At 41.1% G+C, this 21,982-nt stretch overlaps 1 protein-coding gene across 3 annotated transcripts in view; it reads right to left on the bottom strand.

Moving 5' to 3' along the window:
• las1l (LAS1 like ribosome biogenesis factor) overlaps positions 1–21,982 on the bottom strand; it is a 100,222-nt gene that overhangs the window by 19,492 nt on the left and 58,748 nt on the right. For all 3 annotated transcript variants that reach the window (XM_041196365.1, XM_041196366.1, XM_041196368.1), the window contains one exon: positions 19,964–20,111. In XM_041196365.1, coding sequence (XP_041052299.1) covers positions 19,964–20,111 — 148 coding nt within the window. The remainder of the gene's footprint in view (positions 1–19,963; positions 20,112–21,982) is intronic.

Here is a 21,982-nt window from a genome sequence, read left to right as displayed (position 1 = left end):
TGAATGCGGAGGCTGGTGGGGTGATAAGTGAGGACAAGGGGGACACTATCATGTTTCTGGGAGGGAGGAGAAGGCGTGAGGGCGGATGCGCGGGAGCTGGGCCGGACACGGTTGAGAGCCCTGTCAACCACCGTGGGTGGAAAACCTCGGTTAAGGAAGGAGGAGGACATATCAGAGGAACTGTTTTTGAAGGTAGCATCATCAGAACAGATGCGACAGAGGCGAAGGAACTGAGAGAATGGGATGGAGTCCTTACTGGAGGCGGGGTATGAGGAGCTGTAGTCGAGGTAAGATGTGTTTGGTGGTGGCATCATGCTGGAGTTGGCGGAAATGGCGGAGGATGATCCTTTGAATGCGGAGGCTGGTGGGATGATAAGTGAGGACAAGGGGGACCCCTATCATGTTTCTGGGAGGGAGGAGAAGGCGTGAGGGCGGATGCCCCTTCACTTCCTCTCTCCTCACTGTCCAAGGGCCCAAACAGTCTTTTCAAGTGAAGCAGCATTTCACTTGCATCTCCCCCAACTTAGTCTACTGCATTCGTTGCTCCCAATGTGGTCTCCTCTACATTGGAGAGACCAAACGTAAACTGGGCGACCGCTTTGCAGAACACCTACGGTCTGTCTGCAAGAATGACCCAAACCTCCCTGTCGCTTGCCATTTTAACACTCCACCCTGCTCTCTTGCCCACATGTCTGTCCTTGGCTTGCTGCATTGTTCCAGTGAAGCCCAACGCAAACTGGAGGAACAACACCTCATCTTCCGACTAGGCACTTTACAGCCTTCCGGACTGAATATTGAATTCAACAACTTTAGGTCTTGAGCTCCCCCCTCCATCCCCACCCCCTTTCTGTTTCCCCCTTCCTTTTGTTTTTTTCCAATAAATTATATAGATTTTTCTTTTCCCACCTATTTCCATTATTTTTAAATATTTTAAATCTTCTATGCTCCCCCCACCCCTACTAGAGCTATACCTTGAGTGCCCTACCATCCATTCTTAATTAGCACATTCGTTTAGATAGTATCACCAACTTTAACACCTATGTGTTCTTTTGTCCTGTTGTTTATGACATCTTTTGATGATCTGCTTCTATCACTGCTTTTGCCTACAACCACACCCCCCCCCACTTCTTTCTCTCTCTCTTTCCCCCCCCCCCTCCCCCCCAACACCTTAAACCAGCTTATATTTCAACTCTTTCTTGGACTCGAACTCAAGTTCTGTCGAAGGGTCATGAGGACTCGAAACGTCAACTCTTTTCTTCTCCGCCGATGCTGCCAGACCTGCTGAGTTTTTCCAGGTAATTCTGTTTTTGTTATAGCTGAGCTCAAGTTGTTCAAGGAGAAAAGATGTGCTTATATTGCACCTTTCACACCCTTGGGATGTCCCACAGCACTGCACATATTTGTTAGTAAAAATATCAGCACTGTGCACTATTAAAAATGCAGTTATGTATTATCAAAAAATTGCATAATGTTATTTGCAACTTCCGTCAAAAGGGTCACATTTGTTGATTCACTCCTAGTTTTTTATTAGTCAAGGCTATAATATAGCATCTCTTTGCTCAGTGACATAAGGTTTAAACAGCAAGGCAACAAAACTATATAAATCTGAAGATTATGTTCAAGCTCCATAATAAATTGAGGTACATAATCTAAAACAACACTTCAATGGTGCATTTTTTTTTGTGCAAGGTGAGATATAGAAAAATGGTTAAAATAACCACTTTCAGGCACCTTGCTATTTAAACTTTATAGCATCTATCTGCTCATTGGCATTGTCTGTGGGGTTTTGCTGTGCAAACTGGCTCTCACATTTGCCTGTGTAACAATGGTGACTGCACTTTAATTTACAGGTTGCGGCATCCTGAAATTGAGAGAAGCACCAGATTAAAATGCAAGTTATTTTTCTTTTTATCCCCTCCCTTACTTTACAGTTTTTCCTGACCCCCCACCACAGTTCAGTATCGAAACCTACGTCCACACGATCACCATGTACAAATATAGGTACGTACACGAGATGCTTCACTGAATCGATATGAGTGACTCATTATATTAGGACTTTTTAAAAAATTTCCAGACAGGGAGTTTCAATTCAAAGTTACAACACAAATCACTTAAAAGTAAATTATTCATCTTCAGAAGTATTTGCATTCTAATTCCTGTTAGATTTCTCATATCAATGTGTACCACATATTATAGATAGTTAGCCAACACTGAAGAAATCCCTTAAATTCATTTTTCTAGACATAGAATCGTATCGACTCATTGAACAGTGAGTGCAATTATTTTTTGTTCATATATTTAATTTCTCCATGTAATTATTTTTAAAAAGCTTTTAATCCACTTAGCTTGATACTGTTGCAGCTAAGAGATCAGACATACTGTTCCTAGCATGTTACCATTAAAGCATGTAGTTGCCAGGGGGCAATAGGGACTGCCAATTGTGACCATTCCTTCTTTAAGGTATTTTGGAGGAGGAGAGGAATCCTCCTCAACTGCCTGGCTAATATTAATCACTCAATCAACGTCATCGAAAAAGATCATGTTTATCTGGTCACAAACCCATTGCAGCTTTTGGGTACCTTGCTGTAGACAGGCAATATAGGAAACATGGCAGCCAACAGCAGTCACTACACTTTCAAATGTGCATCATTTGAGTGCTTTAAGGCATCCTGAGGTCATGAAAGACACTATTTAACTGCAATTTTTTCTTCTTTAATGAAATATGCTTCAGTTTTATCTTATTCAAGATGAGATATCAAGAATGGAGTTAAATAGGTCCGTGGTTTAGTGGTCATGTTGCTGGAATAGTAATTCCAAAGCATGAAATCCAGAAAATGAAAGTTCAAATCTCACCATGATTTCAGAATTAATTCAAATTTTTAATAAAACCGAGATAAAAATCTAGCCCTAAACAAAGTGAATATAAAAATTGAACTGGTTCATTATCATCCTTTAGGGAAGGCAATTTATCCAGGCTGGCTAATGTCAAACCCTCTGAAATCACCTAACAAACCTTGAAGTCATGCCAACCTCTGCTCAAAATTCCGGGACTCTGCTGTACAATAAAAAGGTTAAAAAACTCAATGTTGTGGGGAAAAGCAAGAAATGCAGCGGTTGGAATTGTGTTGTGTAGTATCTGTGACAATTGTGTTCAATGCAATTGCTTTGTCCATAATTTTAATGAAGGAAAAGAGAATAACCCTTTTGCTAAAATAGCAAATAGTGATTTTAATTCAGATTAGTGCTTGAATACATCTTTATTTGAAGGATGCAGATTACATAATCAAACCACCAAAATAATGGATACTTTCTCTTCTCAATGTATTCCATATGCAGTATTATGTAGACATTTTTGATGAACACCAGGAATTCCTAAAAGCAAAACATTGTGGACACAGTACCTCGCCCCCTCCCTCCACCCCATCCCCAGCAGGGCCATCTGTTATTTGTTTCACGATGTTCTTTCACACAATGTTACCCTTGTTCTGCTATTATCACATTCTGCTATCTTACCTTTATGGCACTATCAGCATCTTTTTTTAGCACTAACCACTACCATTAATACTCCCGTTGTCCATTAGTTCTTGACATTTTTGTCAATCCCTCCACTGTCCCCACCTATCACTGGCCTTCTATCCAGCTCCACCTGCCCCAACCTCCCTTAAACAGTATAAATTTCATCACATGTCCACTTCTCTTTAGCTCTGAAGGGTCAAACGGAGTCAAAACGTTAATTGTTTCTTTCTCCACAGATGTTGCTAGACCTGCTGAGTTTTTCCAGCATTTTCTGTTTTTGTTCCAGAAATTTCCAGGCAGCTACTTCAAAGCAGTAATATGTGAAAGGGGGCTAATTATTTCATATAGTATTGTTACCTCATATCCTGTACAACTACACTGCAAGAGGAGTTTGGTGACTGGGGAATTCAGTGAAGGTAATGGTGGTGGTGGTGGGGTGGGGGGCAGAGGTATCTGTTTCCTTTTTCTATCTTTCTCACCCTGTAGGAATTGGTTCTTGCTCTATTACAGGGAAAGGAGCTAGCTGTTTGGCGAGTGTCTAGTAAGTTCTATTCTATTCTATCCCTAAGGTTTAAAATAGTACACAATTTGGTAGTAAAGTTAGTAAAACATAAAATGTAACAGAAATAAGTGATTCATATAATTAAGTTATTATTTAAAACACATTAAGGATGGCAGGACAGGTCACGTGTCAAGGCTGAGCACGTGGGAGCTCCTTGTGATCCAGGGCAAACGCATCTACAATAAGTGTTTGCAACTTGAGGAGCTTCAGTCCCAATCAGAGTTGGAGGTTGAGCTGCAGACTCTGCAACACTCAGGGAGGAGATGTTACCTGGATGCTTTGAACCAGGAGGCAGTCACACCACTTAAGATAGGGTTTTCTGATTTTGTAAGTGGTCAGGGACAGGAGGGTGTGATTGTGAGTGAGGCAAGTAAGGGGACCCAGAGAGGAGTGCAGGAGTGAGAGTCTCTGCAATTGTCCAATAGATTTGAGATTCTCTCAGCTTATTTGGAGAGTAGGGGCTGCAGGGTGGATGAGCAAACTGACCATGACCGTGATACATGAAGACATTCTTTTTTGCTCCCCCCACTTGAATGTAGTGGTAGCAGATACACTATAGTGAAGAGGATTGACACTGTTCTCTGTAGCAAATGAGACTCCAGATGGTTGTGTTGCCTGCCCGGTGTCAGGGTTCAGGCCATCTGCTCAGAGCTGGAGGGGAACTTGCAGTGGGAGGGGGAGGATCCAGTTGTTGTGGTCCATGTAGGTACCAATGACATAGGTAGAACTAGGAAAGAGGTTCTGCATAGAGATTATGAGGAGCTAGGCACTAAATTGAGGAGCAGAACCTCAAAAGGTTATTTCTGGATTATAATCCGAGCTGTGTACAAACTGGCATGGGGTACAGAAAATTAGAGAAATGAACACGTGGCTCAAAGACTGGTGGGGGAGAAATTGGTTCCAGTTTGAGGGGCACGGGCCCCAGTACTGGGGAAAGTGGGGCCGATATCTTTGGGACAGTCTGCACCAAGCTGGGCTGGGTGTATCGTTCTTGCGAACTGCATAACTCGAAGTGGGGGCAGGAGATCAAATGTGGAAAGATGTTGTATATCAAAGAGTAGAGACAAGGTAAGAGGGGAAAATAGCAAGAGGGGAAAATAGCAAGAGGGGAAAATAGCAAGAGGGGAAAATAGCAAGAGGGGAAACTAGCAAGAGGGGAAACTAGCAAGAGGGGAAACTAGCAAGAGGGGAAACTAGCAAGAGGGGAAACTAGCAAGAGGGGAAACTAGCAAGAGGGGAAACTAGCAAGAGGGGAAACTAGCAAGAGGGGAAACTAGCAAGAGGGGAAACTAGCAAGAGGGGAAACTAGCAAGAGGGGAAATGAGGGTTGGAGAATGGCAGGAAGGGATCGAGAGAAAAAAACTTAAAAATGCACAAAGAATCAAGACTATATGTCACAAAAATAACAAAATAAGATTAAAGGCTCTGTATCTGAATGCATGTAGTATATATAAAGTAAACAAATTGATAGCACACATTGAAGTAAATAAATATTATCTGATAGCCATTGCGGAGACCTGCTTGCAAGATGACAAGGATTGGGTCCTGAATATTGAGGGGTACATGACCTTCAAGAAGAATAGGAAGCTAGGGAAAGGTGGAGGGGTGGCACTGCTGATCAAGGATGGCATTTGTGCAGTAGTCAGAGATAACCGTGGTTCAGCAGATCAGGATGTTGAATCAGTTTTGGTGGAAATGAGGAATAGTAGAGGAAAGAAGTCACTATCAAGCAGCACTTGAATTAGCAATAACCTGCTCACTGATGCCCAGTTTAGGTTCTGCCAGGGACACTTAGCTCCTGACCTCATTACAGCCTTGGTTCAAATGTGGACAAAAGAACTGAACTCCCAAGGTAAGGTGAGGGTGACTGCCCTTGACATCAAGGTTGCACTTGACTGAGTGTGGTATCAAGGAGCCCCAGCAAAACTGGAGTCAATGGGAATAAGGGACGATGTTCTCCACTGGTTGGAGTCATATCTAGAACAAAGGGAGATGGTTGTGGTTGGTGGAGGTCAATCATCTCAGCTCCAGGACATCACTGCAGGAGTTCCTCAGGGTAGTGTCCTAGGCCCAACCATCTTCAGCTGCTTCATCAATGACCTTCCTTCCATCATAAGGTCAGAAGTGGGGATGTTCGCTGATGATTGCACAATGTTCAGCACCATTCGTGACTCTTTAGATACTGAAGCAGTCCATGTCCAAATGCAGCAAGACCTGGACAATGTCCAGGCTTGGGCTGACAAGTGGCAAGTGACATTCACGCAACACAAGTACTAGGTAATGACCATCTCCAACGAGAGAATATCGCCCCATGACATTCAATGGCATTACCATCACTGAATCCCCTACTAACAATATCCTAGGGGTTACCATTGACCAGAAACTGAACTGGACTAGCCATATAAATACTGTGGCTACAAGAGCAGGTAAGAGGCTAGGAATCCTGCGACGAGTAACTCACCTCCTGAATCCCAAAACATGTCCACCAACTACAAGGCACAAGTCAGGAGTGTGATGAAATACTCCCTACTTGCCTGGATGAGTGCAGCTTCTACAATGCTCAAGAAGCTTGACACCGTCTAGGACAATGCAGCCAGCTTGACTGGCACCACACCCACCAACATTCACTTCCTCCACCACCGACGCACAGTGGCAGCAGTGTGTACCATCTACAAGACGCACTGCAAGAATTCACCAAGTCTCCTTAGATGGCACCTCCCAAACCCATGGCCACTACCATCTAGAAGGACAGGGGCAGCTGATTGATGGGAACACTACCACCTGGAAGTTCCCCTCCAAGTCACTCACCATCCTGACCTCAAAATATATTGCCGTTCCTCCACTGTCGCTGGGTCAAAATCCTGGAAATCCGTTCCTAACAGCACTGTGGGTATATCACATGGACTGCATTGGGTCAACAAGGCAGTTCACCACCACCTTCTCAGGGGCAACTAAGAATGGGCAATAAGTCCTGGTCCAGCCAGTGAAGCCCACACATCCCATGAGAGAATTTTTTAAAATCACGAGTGGGAGTGGTCTACAGGCCCCCTAACAGTAACCATAACATGGGACAAAGTATTCAAGAACAAATATCAGGTGCTTGTGATAAAAGGACGACAATAATCATGGGTGATTTTAATCTACATATAAACTGGATAAATCAGATTAGCAGTAGTAGCCTAGATGAGTTCACAGAATGCTTTTGCAATAGTTTCTTAGAGCAACACGCTCTGGAAACAACCAAAGAGCAAGTTATATTAAACTTCGCATTGTGTAATGTGACAGGATTAATTAATGACCTCGAGTGAAGGCACTCCTAGATAGCAGCGACCACAAAATGATTGAATTTTACATCCAGTTTGAAGAGTGGGTCTAAGACTAGTATTTCAAACTTGAAGTGAACTAGGATACTAGGCTAGGAGATAGATCAATAGAGAAGCAATGGCAGATATTTAAGAGGATAGTTCGGAATACTTAGAATAAGTATATTTGTACTATAAAGAAAAATTCTAAAGGGAGGACCCACTATCCATGGTTAACTAAAGTTTGTATGGGAAAGCATCAAACTTAAGGAAAAAGCATACAACAGCACAAAGATGAATGGCAGGTCAGATGATTGGTCAGAATATAAAAAAACAGCAGAGAATGACTAAAAGGTTAATCAGCAGAAAGAAATTAGAGCATAAGAGGAATATAGCTAGAAATGTAAAAAGAGTTTCTGCAGGTATTTAAACAGGAAGAGTACGTAGAGTGAGTGTTGATCCTCTTGAGAGTTAATAGAAGATAAGGAAATGGTGGATGAAAAGAAGAAATATTTTGCCTGTCTTCACTATAGAGGATACAAAAAACATTCCAGTAATAGCTGTAAATCAGGAGGTGGAAGGGAGAGGGAAACTTGGTGAAATTACAATCACTAGGGAAGCAGTACTGAGCAAACTGATGGAGCTGCAGGCTGACAAGTCTTCGGGCCCAGATGGACTTCACCCTAGGGTCTTAAAAGAGGTGGCTAACGAGATAGTATATGTGTTGGTGTTAATTTTCCACAATTCACTAGATTCCGGAGAGGTTACACCAGGCTGGGAAGTAGCAAATATAAACCTTCTATTCAAGAAGGGAGGGAGGAAGGCAGAAAACAGGAAACCATAGGCCAGTTAGCTTGACGTCTGCTGTGGGGAAGATGTTTGAGTTATAGCTGGGCACTTAGAAAAATTCAAGGTAATCAGGAAGTGTCAGCATGGTGTTATGAAAGGGAAATCATGTTAAATCAATTTATTGGGGTTCTTTGGAGTAACATGTATGGTGGATAGATGATCTGCAGACACACAGTATTTGGACTTCCAGAAAGGTGCCACATCAATAGTTATTGCAGAAAATAAAAGCTCATGGTGTAGGGGGTAACATATTAGCCTGGATAGAAAATTGGCTGGCTGGCAGAAAACAGAGCATGCATATATGGGTCATTGTCTGATTGGCAGGATATGATGAGTGGACTCCTGGGGGGTCTGTGTTGGGACCTCAACTTTTACAATTTACATCAATGACTTAGATGAGGGGAGCAAATGCATGGTAGCTAAATTTGCAGACAATGCAAAGATAGGTAGGAAAGTATGTTGTGAAAGCATGTTGTGAAGAAGACATGAGGAGTTTGCAGACAGATACAGATAAGTTGAATGAGTGGGCAAAAATCTAGCAGATGGAGTATAATGTGGGAAAATGTGAAGTTGCTCACTTTGGCAGGAAGAACAAAAAAAAGCAGAGTATTACTTAAACGGAGAACGACTGCAGAATTCCGGGGTGCAGAGGGACCCAGGTGTTATAATGCACAAGTCACAAAATGTTAGTTTGCAGGTACAGCATTTAATCAAGATGCCTAATGGAATGCTATCCTTTATTACGCGAGGAATTGAAGATAAAAGTAAGGATCTTACACTTCAGCTATACAGGGCATTGGTGAAACCTCATCTCAATTACCATGTGCAGCTTTGGTCTCCTTATTTAAGGAAGCACGTAAATGCATTAAAGGCAGTGCAGAGGAGGCTTACTAGATTGATGCCTGGAATCAGCGGGTTGTTTTATGAAGATACTTTGGACAGGCTGGGCTTGTTTCCACTGGAGTTTAGAAGAGTGAGGGGTGACTTTATTGAAGTATATACGGTCCTGAACGGTCTTGACAAGGTGGACGTAGAAAGGATGTTTACTCTTGTGGATGAGTCCAGAACTAGGGGGCACTGTTCTAAAATTAGGGGTTGCTCTTTTAGGGCAGAGATGAGGAGAACATTTTTTTCTCAGAGTTGAGACACTTTGGAACACTGTCTCAGAAGCCAGTGGAAGCAGGGTCATTGAATATTTTTAAGGCAAAGGAGATAGATTCTTGACAGGCAAGAAAATCAAAAGGTTATCCAGGGTAGAAGGGAATGTGGAACTCGAAACTCAAACAGATCAGCCATGACCTTAACAAATGAAGCAGCAAGCTCAAGGGGCCGAATGGATTACTTCTACTCCTATTTTTTATGTTCATAAGAGTTGTCAGTTTCTTGCACTATCCCATATTCCTTATAACTTTAATAACTGGAAATCTATCCATCTCTGTCTTGAATACACTCAATAACTGAGCCTCCACAGTCCACTGGATTAAAGGATTCCAAAGATTCACCACCCTCAGTAAAAAAAAAAACCACCTCACCCCCGCCCCAAATATCCGACCTCATTTCAAGACTGTATCCCCTGGTTCCAGACTCAGCAGCCAAGAGCAACATCCTTCCGACATCTAAGCTGTCAGGCCCAGGAAGAATTTGGTATGTTTCAATGAGGTCACCTCTCATTCTTCTAAACTCCAGAGAATACAGGCCCAGTTTCCTCATAGGACAATCCCACCATCCCAGGAATCAGTCTGGTGAACATTGGTTGACTCCCTTCTATGACAAGTATATCCTTCCTTGGGTAACAAGACCAAAGACACAAATGATACTCTAAGTGCAGTCCCATCAAGGCTCTGTACAACTACGCCTGTACTCAAGTCCTTTTACAATAAAGGCCAACATTGCATTTGCCTTCCTAATTGCTTGTTCAACCTGAATGTTAGCTTTCAGTAACTAATGAACAAGGACACCCAGATCCCCTTTAGACATCAATACTTCTTAATCTCTCACCAGTTAAGAAATTTTTGGCATTTTGGGTTTTCCTACCAAAGTGGATAACTTCACATTTTCCCTTTATATTCCATCTGCCATGTTCTTGCCCACTCACTTAACCTGCCTGAATCTCATTGAAGCCTCTTCACATCCTCCTCACAACTCTCATTTCTCCCTAGTTTTGTGTCATCAGCAAACTTGGAAATATTACATTTGGTCCCCAAATCCAAATCATTGATATATATTGTAAATAGCTGGGGCACAAGTACTGATCCTTGCGGTACTGCACTAATCACTACCTGCCAACCAGAGAATGACACATTTATTTTTACTCTGTTTTCTGTCCATTAACCAATCTGTGTCAATATATTACCCCCAATGCAATATGCTCTTAAGTTTGCTTACTAGCCTTGTATGGAACCTTATCAAAAACATTCTGAAAATTCAAATGCACCACATCCTCTGGTTCTCCCGTATCTATTAAACTAGTTACCTCCTCAAAAATACTAGTGGGTTTGTCAAACATAACTTCCCTTTCATAAATCCATGTTGACTCTGCCCAACCCTAAGTATACAGTTATCACATCCTTACAGACACTAACATTTTCCCTACTGATGTCAGACCAACATGTCTGTAGTTCCCAATTTTCTCTCCCTCCTTTCTTATATAGTGGAGTTACATTTGTTACCTTTCAAATTAGCAGGAACCATTCCAGAATCTATAGAATTTTGGCAGATGACCACCAATGCATCCACCTATTTTTAACACTCTGGGACATAAATCAAGGGGAGTTATCAACTTTGAGTCCTATCAATTTCTCTAGTGCTATTGTTTTTTTTTACTAATACTAATTATTTTCAGTTCCTCAATCTCGCTAGTCCGTTGGTTCTCTAGCAAAGGGGCCGAGGAGGCAGACTGCCAAGTCGAGAATGTTATATGTAGAATGTGATGGGCATAGTCTCTTACCCGAGAAATACATACTGGCCTCCTTTGTCAATGGCAATTGTTTTTATTGTTCCCTTGCATCCCCTGCTCCTTTGGCCTTGTTAGCCTTACCTCATTGCCTGTTCCTCTGGTCCCGACAGCCGCACACCACGTTCCTCAGGTCCCGTGAATCCTCCCCTATCCTTCAGCCTCAACAGCTTTAACTCCCCCACCCCTAGCCTTGCAGCCCTAGTCTCGACATAACCCCCTCCCCCCCCTTCTGATCTCGCTGGCAAATCCACCCCAACCCCCCTCTAACCCCACAGTGGCCACCCCGCATATGACTGCGGTACCAGAACCCAGCACAGGCCAAATTTGTCTAACTGGTAAATTTGATCTGATGTCCTCCCTGAAATAATGTCATCAAGACAAAAAACAATTCTCTATATTTTACAACAACTCTTCCAATCCTACATCACACTGCAAATTGAACTGTAAACAGGATTTTCCTCATTCGAGTAATATCTGAAAAGGACCTTGGTATGACCAGCATAAAGGAACAAGGAGTTCACATACAAAAAACAGTGCCAAGTTCCAATTCCTCTTACGCAATAAGAAATAACTGCTTATGCAACTGAACACAACATAAAGACAAAACGACAGCACAAAAACATGAGAAATTTTCACCCAGGGTGCTCTGTTGTTCCCGTAGCATTTAAAATTGGACAGGTATCTGGTGTTCTGTAGCATTAAAACTGGGCTGATATCTGTGAAAGTGGTCATTGTTTTCTGAAAGTCTGAAACTAAGACACCCAGGCCCATGAAGTTCAGTCCCTTAACTTCATCATGATCAGAAATACAGCTGGCACAAAACATAAATACTAGTTAAACAAGCACAGAGAATGCAGGAAAAGTACATTTGACAAGGTTAATGTTGTAAAACAGAACATACAGGTTAACAACATAAAGCTGGGTTTGACATGTTCTTATGTTTCCAGTGTTTACCAAGAAACAGGAGCAAGAGTAAGTCACTCAGCCCCTTGAGGCTGCTCCAACATTCAGTAAATTCATGGCTGATCTGACCTTCGTCTTAATTCCACTTTCCCGCCTGTTCCCCATAAGTCTCGGTTCCCCCATTGTTCAAAAATCTGCATCTTCAATGGCTCAGCTTCCACAGACTCTGGGGTAGAAAGTTCCAAACATTCAGAACCAGAGAAATTCCTCCTCATCTCCATTTTAAATGGCAAACCCCTATTCTGAAACTATGCCCCCTAGTTCTAGATTCCCTCACTAAGGGGAAGCATCCTGTCAGCATTTACTTTGGCAAGCCCCCTCAGAACATACACCTAATCTGCTCATGTTGCCTCTCATGACAACCTCTTCATCCTGGGAATCAACCTAGTTAAACAGTCTCTGAACTGCCTCCAATGGATATATATCCCTTCTTCAATAAGGAGACCAAAACTCTACACTGCATTCTAGGTGTGGTCTCACCAATGCCCTGTACAGTTGTAGCAAGGCTTCCCAACTTTAATTCTTCATCTCCCTTGCATTAAATTAAACATTTGCCAACCTAATTAGCTGCTGTGCCTGCACGTTAACTTTGAGGTTCACATACGAAGATGCACAGTTCCTTCTGTACCGCAGAATTCTGCAGTCTCTCTCCAATTAATATTCTGCTTTTCCATTATTTGCATAAAAGCTGGACAATCTCAATTCCCCACATTATATCCATCTGCCAAATTTTTGCCCACTCAACCTATTTATATCCATTTGCACACTCTTTGTATCATCCTCACAACTTTCTATCTATCTTTATATCAGCAGCAAACTTGGCTACAATAGTCAGTCCCTTCATCCAAGCAATTAATATAATTGTAAATAAAGACGACCGCAGCACTGATCCCTATGACAAACCTTTAGTTACAGATTGTCATCCCAAAATTGACTCATTTATCCAACCTCTGCTTCCTGTTAGTTAGCCAACCCTCTATCCATGCTAATTTATATGTTACCCCCAACACCATGAGCTCTCATTTTGTGTAGTACGTTTTACTTGGCACCTTATCAAACGCACTAGGTCTACTGGTTTCCCTTAATCCACCCTGCTTGTTACATCCTCAAAGAATCCCAATAAATTTGTCAAACACAATTTCCCTTTCACAAAACCATGTTGACTCTGATCTTATTTTGACTCACTAAATGTTCTGCTACTACTTCCTTAATAATGGATTCGCAGCATTTTCCAGTATGGATGTTGGACCAACTGGCCTAAAGTTTCTTGCTCCCTGTCTCCACCCTTTCTTGAGGCGTTATACTTTTGCAATTTTCCAATCCGCTGGGACCTAGCCAGAATCAAGGGAATTTAGGAAGGTTACAACCAAAGCATCCGCTATCCCTGCTGACATTCCCTTTCAAGACCGTAGGATGCAGACCATCAAATCCAGGGGACTCTTCAGTCCCATTAGTTTGCCTAGTACTTTTTCTCGAGAGATAGCGATTTTTTAAAAAAAATAAGTTCCTCCTTTTTTGCCCCTTTATTTTCTATTATTCCTGGGATGCTTTTTCAGTCTTCCACTGTGAAGACAAATACAAAATGCTTGTTCAAGCCTCTCCCATTTCTTCTTTTCCCATTATTGATTCTCCAATCTCATCTTCTAAGAAACTAATGTTCATTTTAACTACTCCCTTTTTATATACTTGCAGGAGATCTTGCTGTATGTTTTTATATTTCTTGCTAGATTACTCTCATAGTTCAATTTCTCCCTCTTATTTTTGTCATCCTTCGCTGGTTTCTAAAATTTACCCAATTTTCTGCCCTACCACTAATCTTCGCAACATTGCCTTTCAATTTGATACCATTTTTACTTTCCTTAGTTAGCCACAAATGGCTCACATTTTCCTAAAGTCCTTCTTTCTCAGTGGAATATATCTTCATTCAGAGTTATGGAGTACCTCCTTAAATATCTGCCACTGCTTCTCTACTGCCTTACCTTATAACCAATTTTCTGTGGCCACTGTAGTCAACTCTGTCTTCAATCCTTTGTAATTGACTTTATTTAAGTTTAAGACAGTAGTTTCAGACCCAAGTTTCTCACCCTGAAACTGAACATGAAATTCTATCACATGATCACTCTTCCCTAGAGGATCTTTTACTATTGGCTCATTAATTAATCCTGTCTCATTATACATTACCAGATCTAAAATAGCCAATTCCCTGGTTCGTTCCACAACATATTCTTCTAAGAAACTGTCTCAAATATAGTTTATGACCTCATCCTCAAGGCTACCTTTGCCAATTTGATTCGTCCAATCTATATAAATATTAAAGGGCACAAGATTATTGCAGTACACATCTTACAAGACCCCATTATTTCTTGATTTATATTTTATCCTACACTGTACCGACTGTTAAGGGGCCTATAAACTATTTTCACCAGCGATTCTTTCCCTTGCTATTTATTTCCACCCAAACTGATTGTGTGTTGATTTTCCAAGTCAAGATTATTTCTCATTATTGTACCGATCTCATCCCTTATTAAAAAAGGGATCCCAATTTCTTTTCCTTTCTTCCCATCTTTCCAAAATGCCAAATACTCTTGAATATAATAATTTGGTAGTACAGAACTTGAGTATTGCTAAAAAGGAGACATGTTGAAGCTTTTTGTCTTGCATGCTCCTGCCAGTGGCCCATGAATCAACACCCATTTCTCCAACACCAATCTTTGAGCCACGCATTCATCTCTCTGAAGTTATTTATCTATGCCAATTTGTTCACGGCTCTGGTAATAATCCAGAGATTACCACCTTCGTAGTTCTGCTTTTGAATTTAGCCCCTAGCTGCTCACATTTCCTCAGCAGAACTTCTTTCTTAGTTCCACTAATATCATTGGTATCCACATGGACCATGGCAACTGGATCTTTCCCCCCTCCCCTCCAACTCTTAAATTCCTCCCTGGCCCAAAAAGATGTCCTTAACCCTGGCACTAGACAGGTAACACAACCTTCAATTTTCATGTTCTCGGCTGCAGAGAACAGGGTACATGCCCTAACTACAATGTCCCTTACTAACCTAGCATTCCTTGTTCCTCCCCTCACATGAATAGCCCATTGTACCAGAGTGCTGTGGTCAGTTTGTATATCCTCCCTGCAGACCATGCTCTCATCCACACAGACCAGAAGAACTTTTAACCTGATGAACCAGTGCAAGGGCTGAGGCTCCTCTAGTGCTACCTTCTGGATATCCATACCTTCCTCACTTGTAATCACACCTTCCTGTCCCTGACCACTGATCAAATCAGAAGGTGTGACTGCCTCCTGGAGCAAAGTATCTAGGTAACTTTCCCCCTCTCTGATACATTGCAATGTCCAAAGTTCAGACTCCAGCTCATCAACTGAGTCAAAGCTCCTTGTGCAGATCACACCGGTGTCCACCAGCTCCCACATGCTACAGCTGCCAGACAGTATCTGCCCTGCAATCTCAGTTGTATTTTATTTAACTAACTAGAATTTAAAGTTTAGAAATATCACAACAATTATTTGAAATTATATCGAGTAGTTTTACTGATTGAGCTATAAATTTAAACAGTACTTATATTTCCCAGTACTGGTTTAAACAATTGGCAGAGTTTAAGGAAGCAAATAACCCTAAAAATCACTAATCACATATCTGCATACCTAGTTAATGCTTCTGAACTTTAGCTCTCACTGTCTCACACTCGCTCTTTCAGACCATCCCTTGTTGTGTAAAAGACCAGAACAGCACCTCTTCCCTCACTCACCAAATTCCCAAATTCAGTACTCTGCCTCGCAGTACTCCATTGCGTTAGCCTCCACATTACTTACTTTGTGCGTTAGTAATACCTCCTATTTTTATACTAGCTGAAATGCCAGGCACCTGAGTCAGGCCTGTTGATTAGCAAATCAGTTTAGGAGATGGTGGTGACATAGTGGTAATGTCACTGGACTAATAATACAACCACACAGGCTAGTGTTCTGGGGACATGGGTTCAAAACCTACCATGACAGCTGGTAAAATTTTAATTCCAGTTTGTTATTGAATTTAAAGCTAGTCTTAGTAATGGTGACCATGCCAACTATCACTGATTGTTACAAAAACCTGCCTGGTTCACTAATGGCCTTCAGGGCTAGAAATCTGCCATCCTTACCCAGTCTGGCCTACATGTGATTCTAGACCTACTACAATGTCTCTTAACCGCCGTCTGAAATGGCCTTGCAAGCCATTCAGTTCAAGGGCAATTAGGAGTGGGCAACAAGTGCAGACCTTACTAGTGACACCCACATCCCATGAAATAATAAAGAAAAAAAGGTTCTAACTATCCAACCAATTAACTAACTATGCAGCTGCCTCTGGCAAGCAGCTTGTTTATCATCGACTAAGACTAAAAGAAACTGCAATTTAATGTTCAAGTTAAATGCTAAATGTCAACTTTTAAGAAAGCAATCAACCCTTAAAATTCCCCAGTTCAGTACCATGTCTAGCAGTACTCCATCGAGCTGCCTCCATGCTATTTACAGAATGAAGTCAGTGGCAGCGCCCAAAACAACTACAGCAGCTGAGATAGATAAGGCATGTCAAGATTCCATGGTTCATACAAATCTCAAATGCAAAGAGCTGCAAGGGACAAATGTCAGTTCAGGTTTGGTATCATCACGCAGTTTAAAAAAAAAGCTTTTAAAAAAGTATATTATCTGGAGGTAGCATAAGTTAAGTGCTTGCGTTACAGCCTCTCATTACGATCTCCGTACAGACATAACTTTTAAAAAGATATCAGAATTTCCAGTGGCCGAATAGAAGGAACAAATAACATTAAGTTTTGAGAATTTTACTGTAATAAACTTATACTGTAAACCACAGAAAAGATTCTCCCATTTAAAACTGAATTCCCCTCCACGGTTTACCTGTCCCTTCAATGTAGACGTCAATCTCCAGGAACCAGTCCAAAGCTACTCTCAGCTCCCGATCGCTTGCTTTCTTTTCAAGCCGGATAATTTCTAATGCCCAAACTGACTTTCGTCACGAGAGTTACCCTGGAAATTCCTCCCTCTAACCAAAGCTAGGCTCTTTCTCTCACTGCCTCTCAGAAATAAATAGACAGCTTAAAATATAACTGTTCATAAAGCCATGAGACTTGGGAGACTAATAGTCTATCCATTGTCAGCACAGCTGCTCTGTCATTGTTTATAGGTGTGAACATCTTGCACCTTCCCCTTTAACAACCAAGCTACCTAAGCTTACATCTGAAATTACAAATTAGGAGTAGGCCACTGGGCCCATCGATCAATAAGATCATGGCTGACCTGACTGCAACCTCAACACCACATTCCTGCATACCCCTGATAACCTTTCACCCCCTTGTCAGTCAAGAATCTTTCTAGCTCTGTCTTAAAAATATTCAAAGACACAGCTATTTCGATGAAGTTACTAGTGTTCTCTATAATGCAGACCGAAACAAAATACCTGTTTAATTCGTCCGCCATCTCCCTACTTTCCATTATCAATTCCCCAGATATAACTCTATAGGACTAATGCTCAGTTTGCTTACTCTTTTCTTATTTACTTATAGAAACTCTTACTATCCTTCTTTATGTTACTAGCTAGCTTTCTCAATCAAACTTTTCCTTCCTTATTAACCTTCGTCATTCTTTGCTATTCTTTATATTCTTTCCAATATTCTGACCTGCCACCCGTCTTTGCATAATTATGTTTTTTCTTTAAATTTTACATTGTCTTTAACTTTTTTAGTTAACCACAGATGATGGGCCCTTCCCTTGGAATTTTCCTTTCTCATTGGAATGTATATATTGCATATTCTGAAATATTCCTTCAAACGTCTGCCACTGAACTTATATTGACATATCCCTTAATCTCATTTGCCAGATCACTTTAGCTAGCTCTGCTTTCATGCCCTCATAATTGCCCTTATTTAAGTTTAATATACTAGTCTTGGACACACTCGTTTCTCCCTCAAAATAAATGTAAAATTCAATCATATTATGATTGCTGCTACCTAGGGGTGTCTTTACTAGGATTAATTATCAATTAATCCTATCTCACTGCTCAATACCAGGTCTAGTTTAGCCTGCTCTCTCCCTGGTTGGCTGCAGAACATGCTGTTCTAAGAAACTTTCCAGAAATTATGCGATGAACTCCTCATCCAAGCTACCATTGTTTATCTGATTTTTACAGTCCATGTAGATTAATATCCCCCATGAGTGTTGCTGTATCTTTCTGGCAAGCTCCCATTATCTCTTCTTTTATACCCTGTCCTATTGTGCAGTTACAATTAAGAGGCCTGTACACCACTCCCACAAGTGACTTCTTGCCTTTATTATTCCTCATCTCAACCCAAACCTACATCTGGGTTTCCTGAATTTAGGTCATTCCCCTCTATTGTGCTAATAGCATCATTAATTAACAGAGCCACCCTTCCACCTTTTAACTTCCCATCCTTACTAAATGTCACGTATCCTTCAATATTCAGGTCCCAATCTACGTCATCCTCTAGCCATGTCTCTGTAATGGCTATCAGATTGTACTTATTTATTTCTATTTGCGCTATCAGTTCATCTGATTTGTCTCAAATGCTACATGCATTTAGATACAGAGCCTTTAGTTTTGTCCTTTGATTATTTTCGTAGCATCCAGCCTTATGTGATTTACTCAGAATTGTACTTTCTGTCCCTTCCTGTCAGTTTGTTTATCATTTCCCATATTAATACCCGTCTCTCTTTCCTTGTCTCTACTCTCTGATTTACCACATCTTCCCAAATTTGATCCCTTGCCCCCACAATTCAGTTTAAAACCCTTTCAACTTCCCTAGTTAGGTGGCTCACGAGGACACCAGCCAGAGCATGGTTCAGGTATAGACCGTCCGAACTGTACAGATCCCACTTTCCCCAATACTAGTGCCGGTGCCCCACAAACCAGAACCCATTTCTCCCACACCACTCTCTGAGCCATGCTTGTTTATCAGAGAATTAAGAACAGATCATATGATCCCATTCATTCCTCCATTTTATCCTAAATTAAAGAAAAGGTCTCAAAACAATTTTACAAACTTCATATTTTTAAACACTTTCCTAATCGTTATAATTAATGAACTCATTCCACAATTTACAGCCTAAGCCTGTAGGTCAACAGTGTTTATTCTACAGAAGTCTTAAGACATTGCAACAGAACTTGGAATTCTCTGACATGATCGCTGGGCCTACTTTATGGACTATAAATGAACCACAGGAAGCAAGTAGTCACTTCAGTAAGTGATCTTTGGATTGAGCATTAGGAAGTTAAAAACTCAAGACCACAACAAGAACATTACAAGTCCCAAATTGCAGAAAACGCAGTTATCAGTTTTTTCTCTCCAACAATCCTAAATACATTAGCTCACTATTGGCAAGCATCTATAGCCCTCTGGCATCCACTAGCATGTCAAGCAACATGGGAACTGAACAAATTATCTTCCACAAATTCCACTGTTATTTATTTAAAATATTATTGATACACAAGGTTGAATATTCTTCAAGGGGGCTATTCTTATCCTGATGTTCAAACTGGGACACAAGGTTTTGAGATGTTGTAACAATTATGAGAGATTACCTTATAATCTGACGCAGGAATTCATTATCCTAAGCTTACGGTTTCAACTATTCAACCTATCAACACAAAATGGGACCACCATGCTTAAACAAAATGTTGTGTGTTAACCAGCTGGGCTGTCTTCAAGCTGTCCATTATTATCATCACCATGTTTCTTGCCACAGATTTGCAAGTTGTTAATGACAACAGTAATTGATTTGACCTTTTACCTTATTGCAGTATCATGCTCTAGGTTGTCCTCTGTTATTGGCTGATGCAATACAGGCATCAAGGTGTAATTGTTCACAAAAAGGCAGTTCGGGTCTTCTTTTTGGCCTGGTACTTTACCTAAGGGGTAATCCTTCCATGAAATTTGATCTACAAAAAAATGATAACTTCACTGTAGGATTCACTCTTCGAATGCACAAATCTTTCACAAATCACAGTAGCACCAAAACTGGAAAAAAGATAAATGACAGGAAACTTAACACTAAAGGTTGGAACTAAAGATGCCTCACCTGGGAAGACGTTTATTTTATCCTCTTGAATGCACCAATTCTCACTTAAGCTTTTATGCCAGAATGCTGCAAAGTAGCTATTCTTCATGCAAGGGATTGACAGTGAATGTCAGCATGCTATTTGATTGGAGCGCATCACTGGCAAGCCTGATCTTATTCTCATCAGACATAAGATGGGTTATTTCCAGTAAGACACTAGATACCTGTAGGGATTCTGGCCAATTCCTACCCTCCCTGCCATCCACTTTCTCTCCCTTCAAGCTTGAAGTGAAAACAGCACCCCAATTTTTGGCCTGATTTAGATCAGCTAACTCAACAGATCAGAAAATCAAGTTGGAGACATTTTAGTCTGAATGCCTCCGTGCTATACCAGAAAGTTCCATTAACCATTATAACGAACAGGGAGCTTGAATGATGAATTATTTCCCAGAGAAAGGAGATATTAAAATATGATATTGAAAATTACAATGTCACAAAAACTTTTCTACAAAGAAGCATTTTGGCTTCTGTAGAAAATCTCTGATGCAGGAAATGGAAGCAGACCTGAACATTAACGTATCAATATTGTTCTCCAACCTATCTCACAGTCCAAGACACACAAACAGACAGGAAAGAAATGGACTCAGGATGAATGCACTTGCTAAAAGGACAGATTTTCCTAATAGGAGGCTTTTCTTGGCTAGTGGGACCCTGCAATACTGACCAATAAAAAGCTGGAAATCTCCAAAAAGAAGCCCTGGAAATGCAGTTCAATTAGACTTTTTCTATGGTTAGTCTACACAAGTAGACTTTCATCACTAAGCATTTCCTATTTTCTAGATGAGAATATAATTCAAGTCCATCTGGCCATTATAGCAACCTGTGTTTTGAAATGGCAGGATCAAACATACTTAGTTTGGAGTGTGATTTGGCTCTGTTTGATTATAGGGTTTTTTCTGGATCCAAACAATAAAATATACATCTGGGCTGAAGTTTTCTCCACAGCAGTATCACTGCCAGAGGTGGATCAGATGTGGCTTTCACATACCTCCCAACCCCACTATGGACCTAACCCATTTTCCTGGGTCAGGATTAATATGTGCAGGGTAGGCTCCCAATACCACTAACTGGCTGCAGATGAAGCACACCTCTGCAAACAGAAGAAATACAGGAATGCACTCATTGCAGCACGAGGGAGGAACTAGAATTTAAAGGAGAGCTTCCTGCAGTTACCACCATTAACTGAGCCCTAGTAGCCTGCGAAGGAGAGAGATGTAGGAAGACAAGGCCAGAACAAGGTCTGCTCATTCAACTGAGTTTGGCATTCTTACTTCCACCAACCCTCTGCTGGTCTTGCAAAGCATTAGCTTTACGGCAATGAGAAAATCAAGTTGGAGACATTTTAGTCTGAATGCCTCCGTGCTATACCAGAAAGTAATTGATGTGACCTTTTACCTTATTGCAGTATGGCAATGAGAAGGCAAAATAAAAAAACAAAATGTCTAGTTTCTAAAATTCTGTCCTATAGGTGGTGAGTAGATTTAAATCTTGATTTATGGGCAGGAATTTAACAACAAGCCTCCTCCACCCCATTTTCTCTGCTGTAGCTTTCAAACACCATACAATAACAGGTAGAACGCCAAAGGAAAATTCAGCTATTCACCTTTAACTTATGTAAAGATCAATGAGAAAAGGAATGGTGGGTTCCAGTTAGAAATAAAATGACGTTACAACTCATCATTTTCCTACCCT

The sequence above is a fragment of the Carcharodon carcharias genome, chromosome 9, assembly GCF_017639515.1.
Source record: "Carcharodon carcharias isolate sCarCar2 chromosome 9, sCarCar2.pri, whole genome shotgun sequence".
Lineage (NCBI taxonomy): Eukaryota > Metazoa > Chordata > Chondrichthyes > Lamniformes > Lamnidae > Carcharodon > Carcharodon carcharias.
Note: the sequence above shows the minus strand (reverse complement) of the source record. Positions and strands in the feature narration are given on the sequence as shown.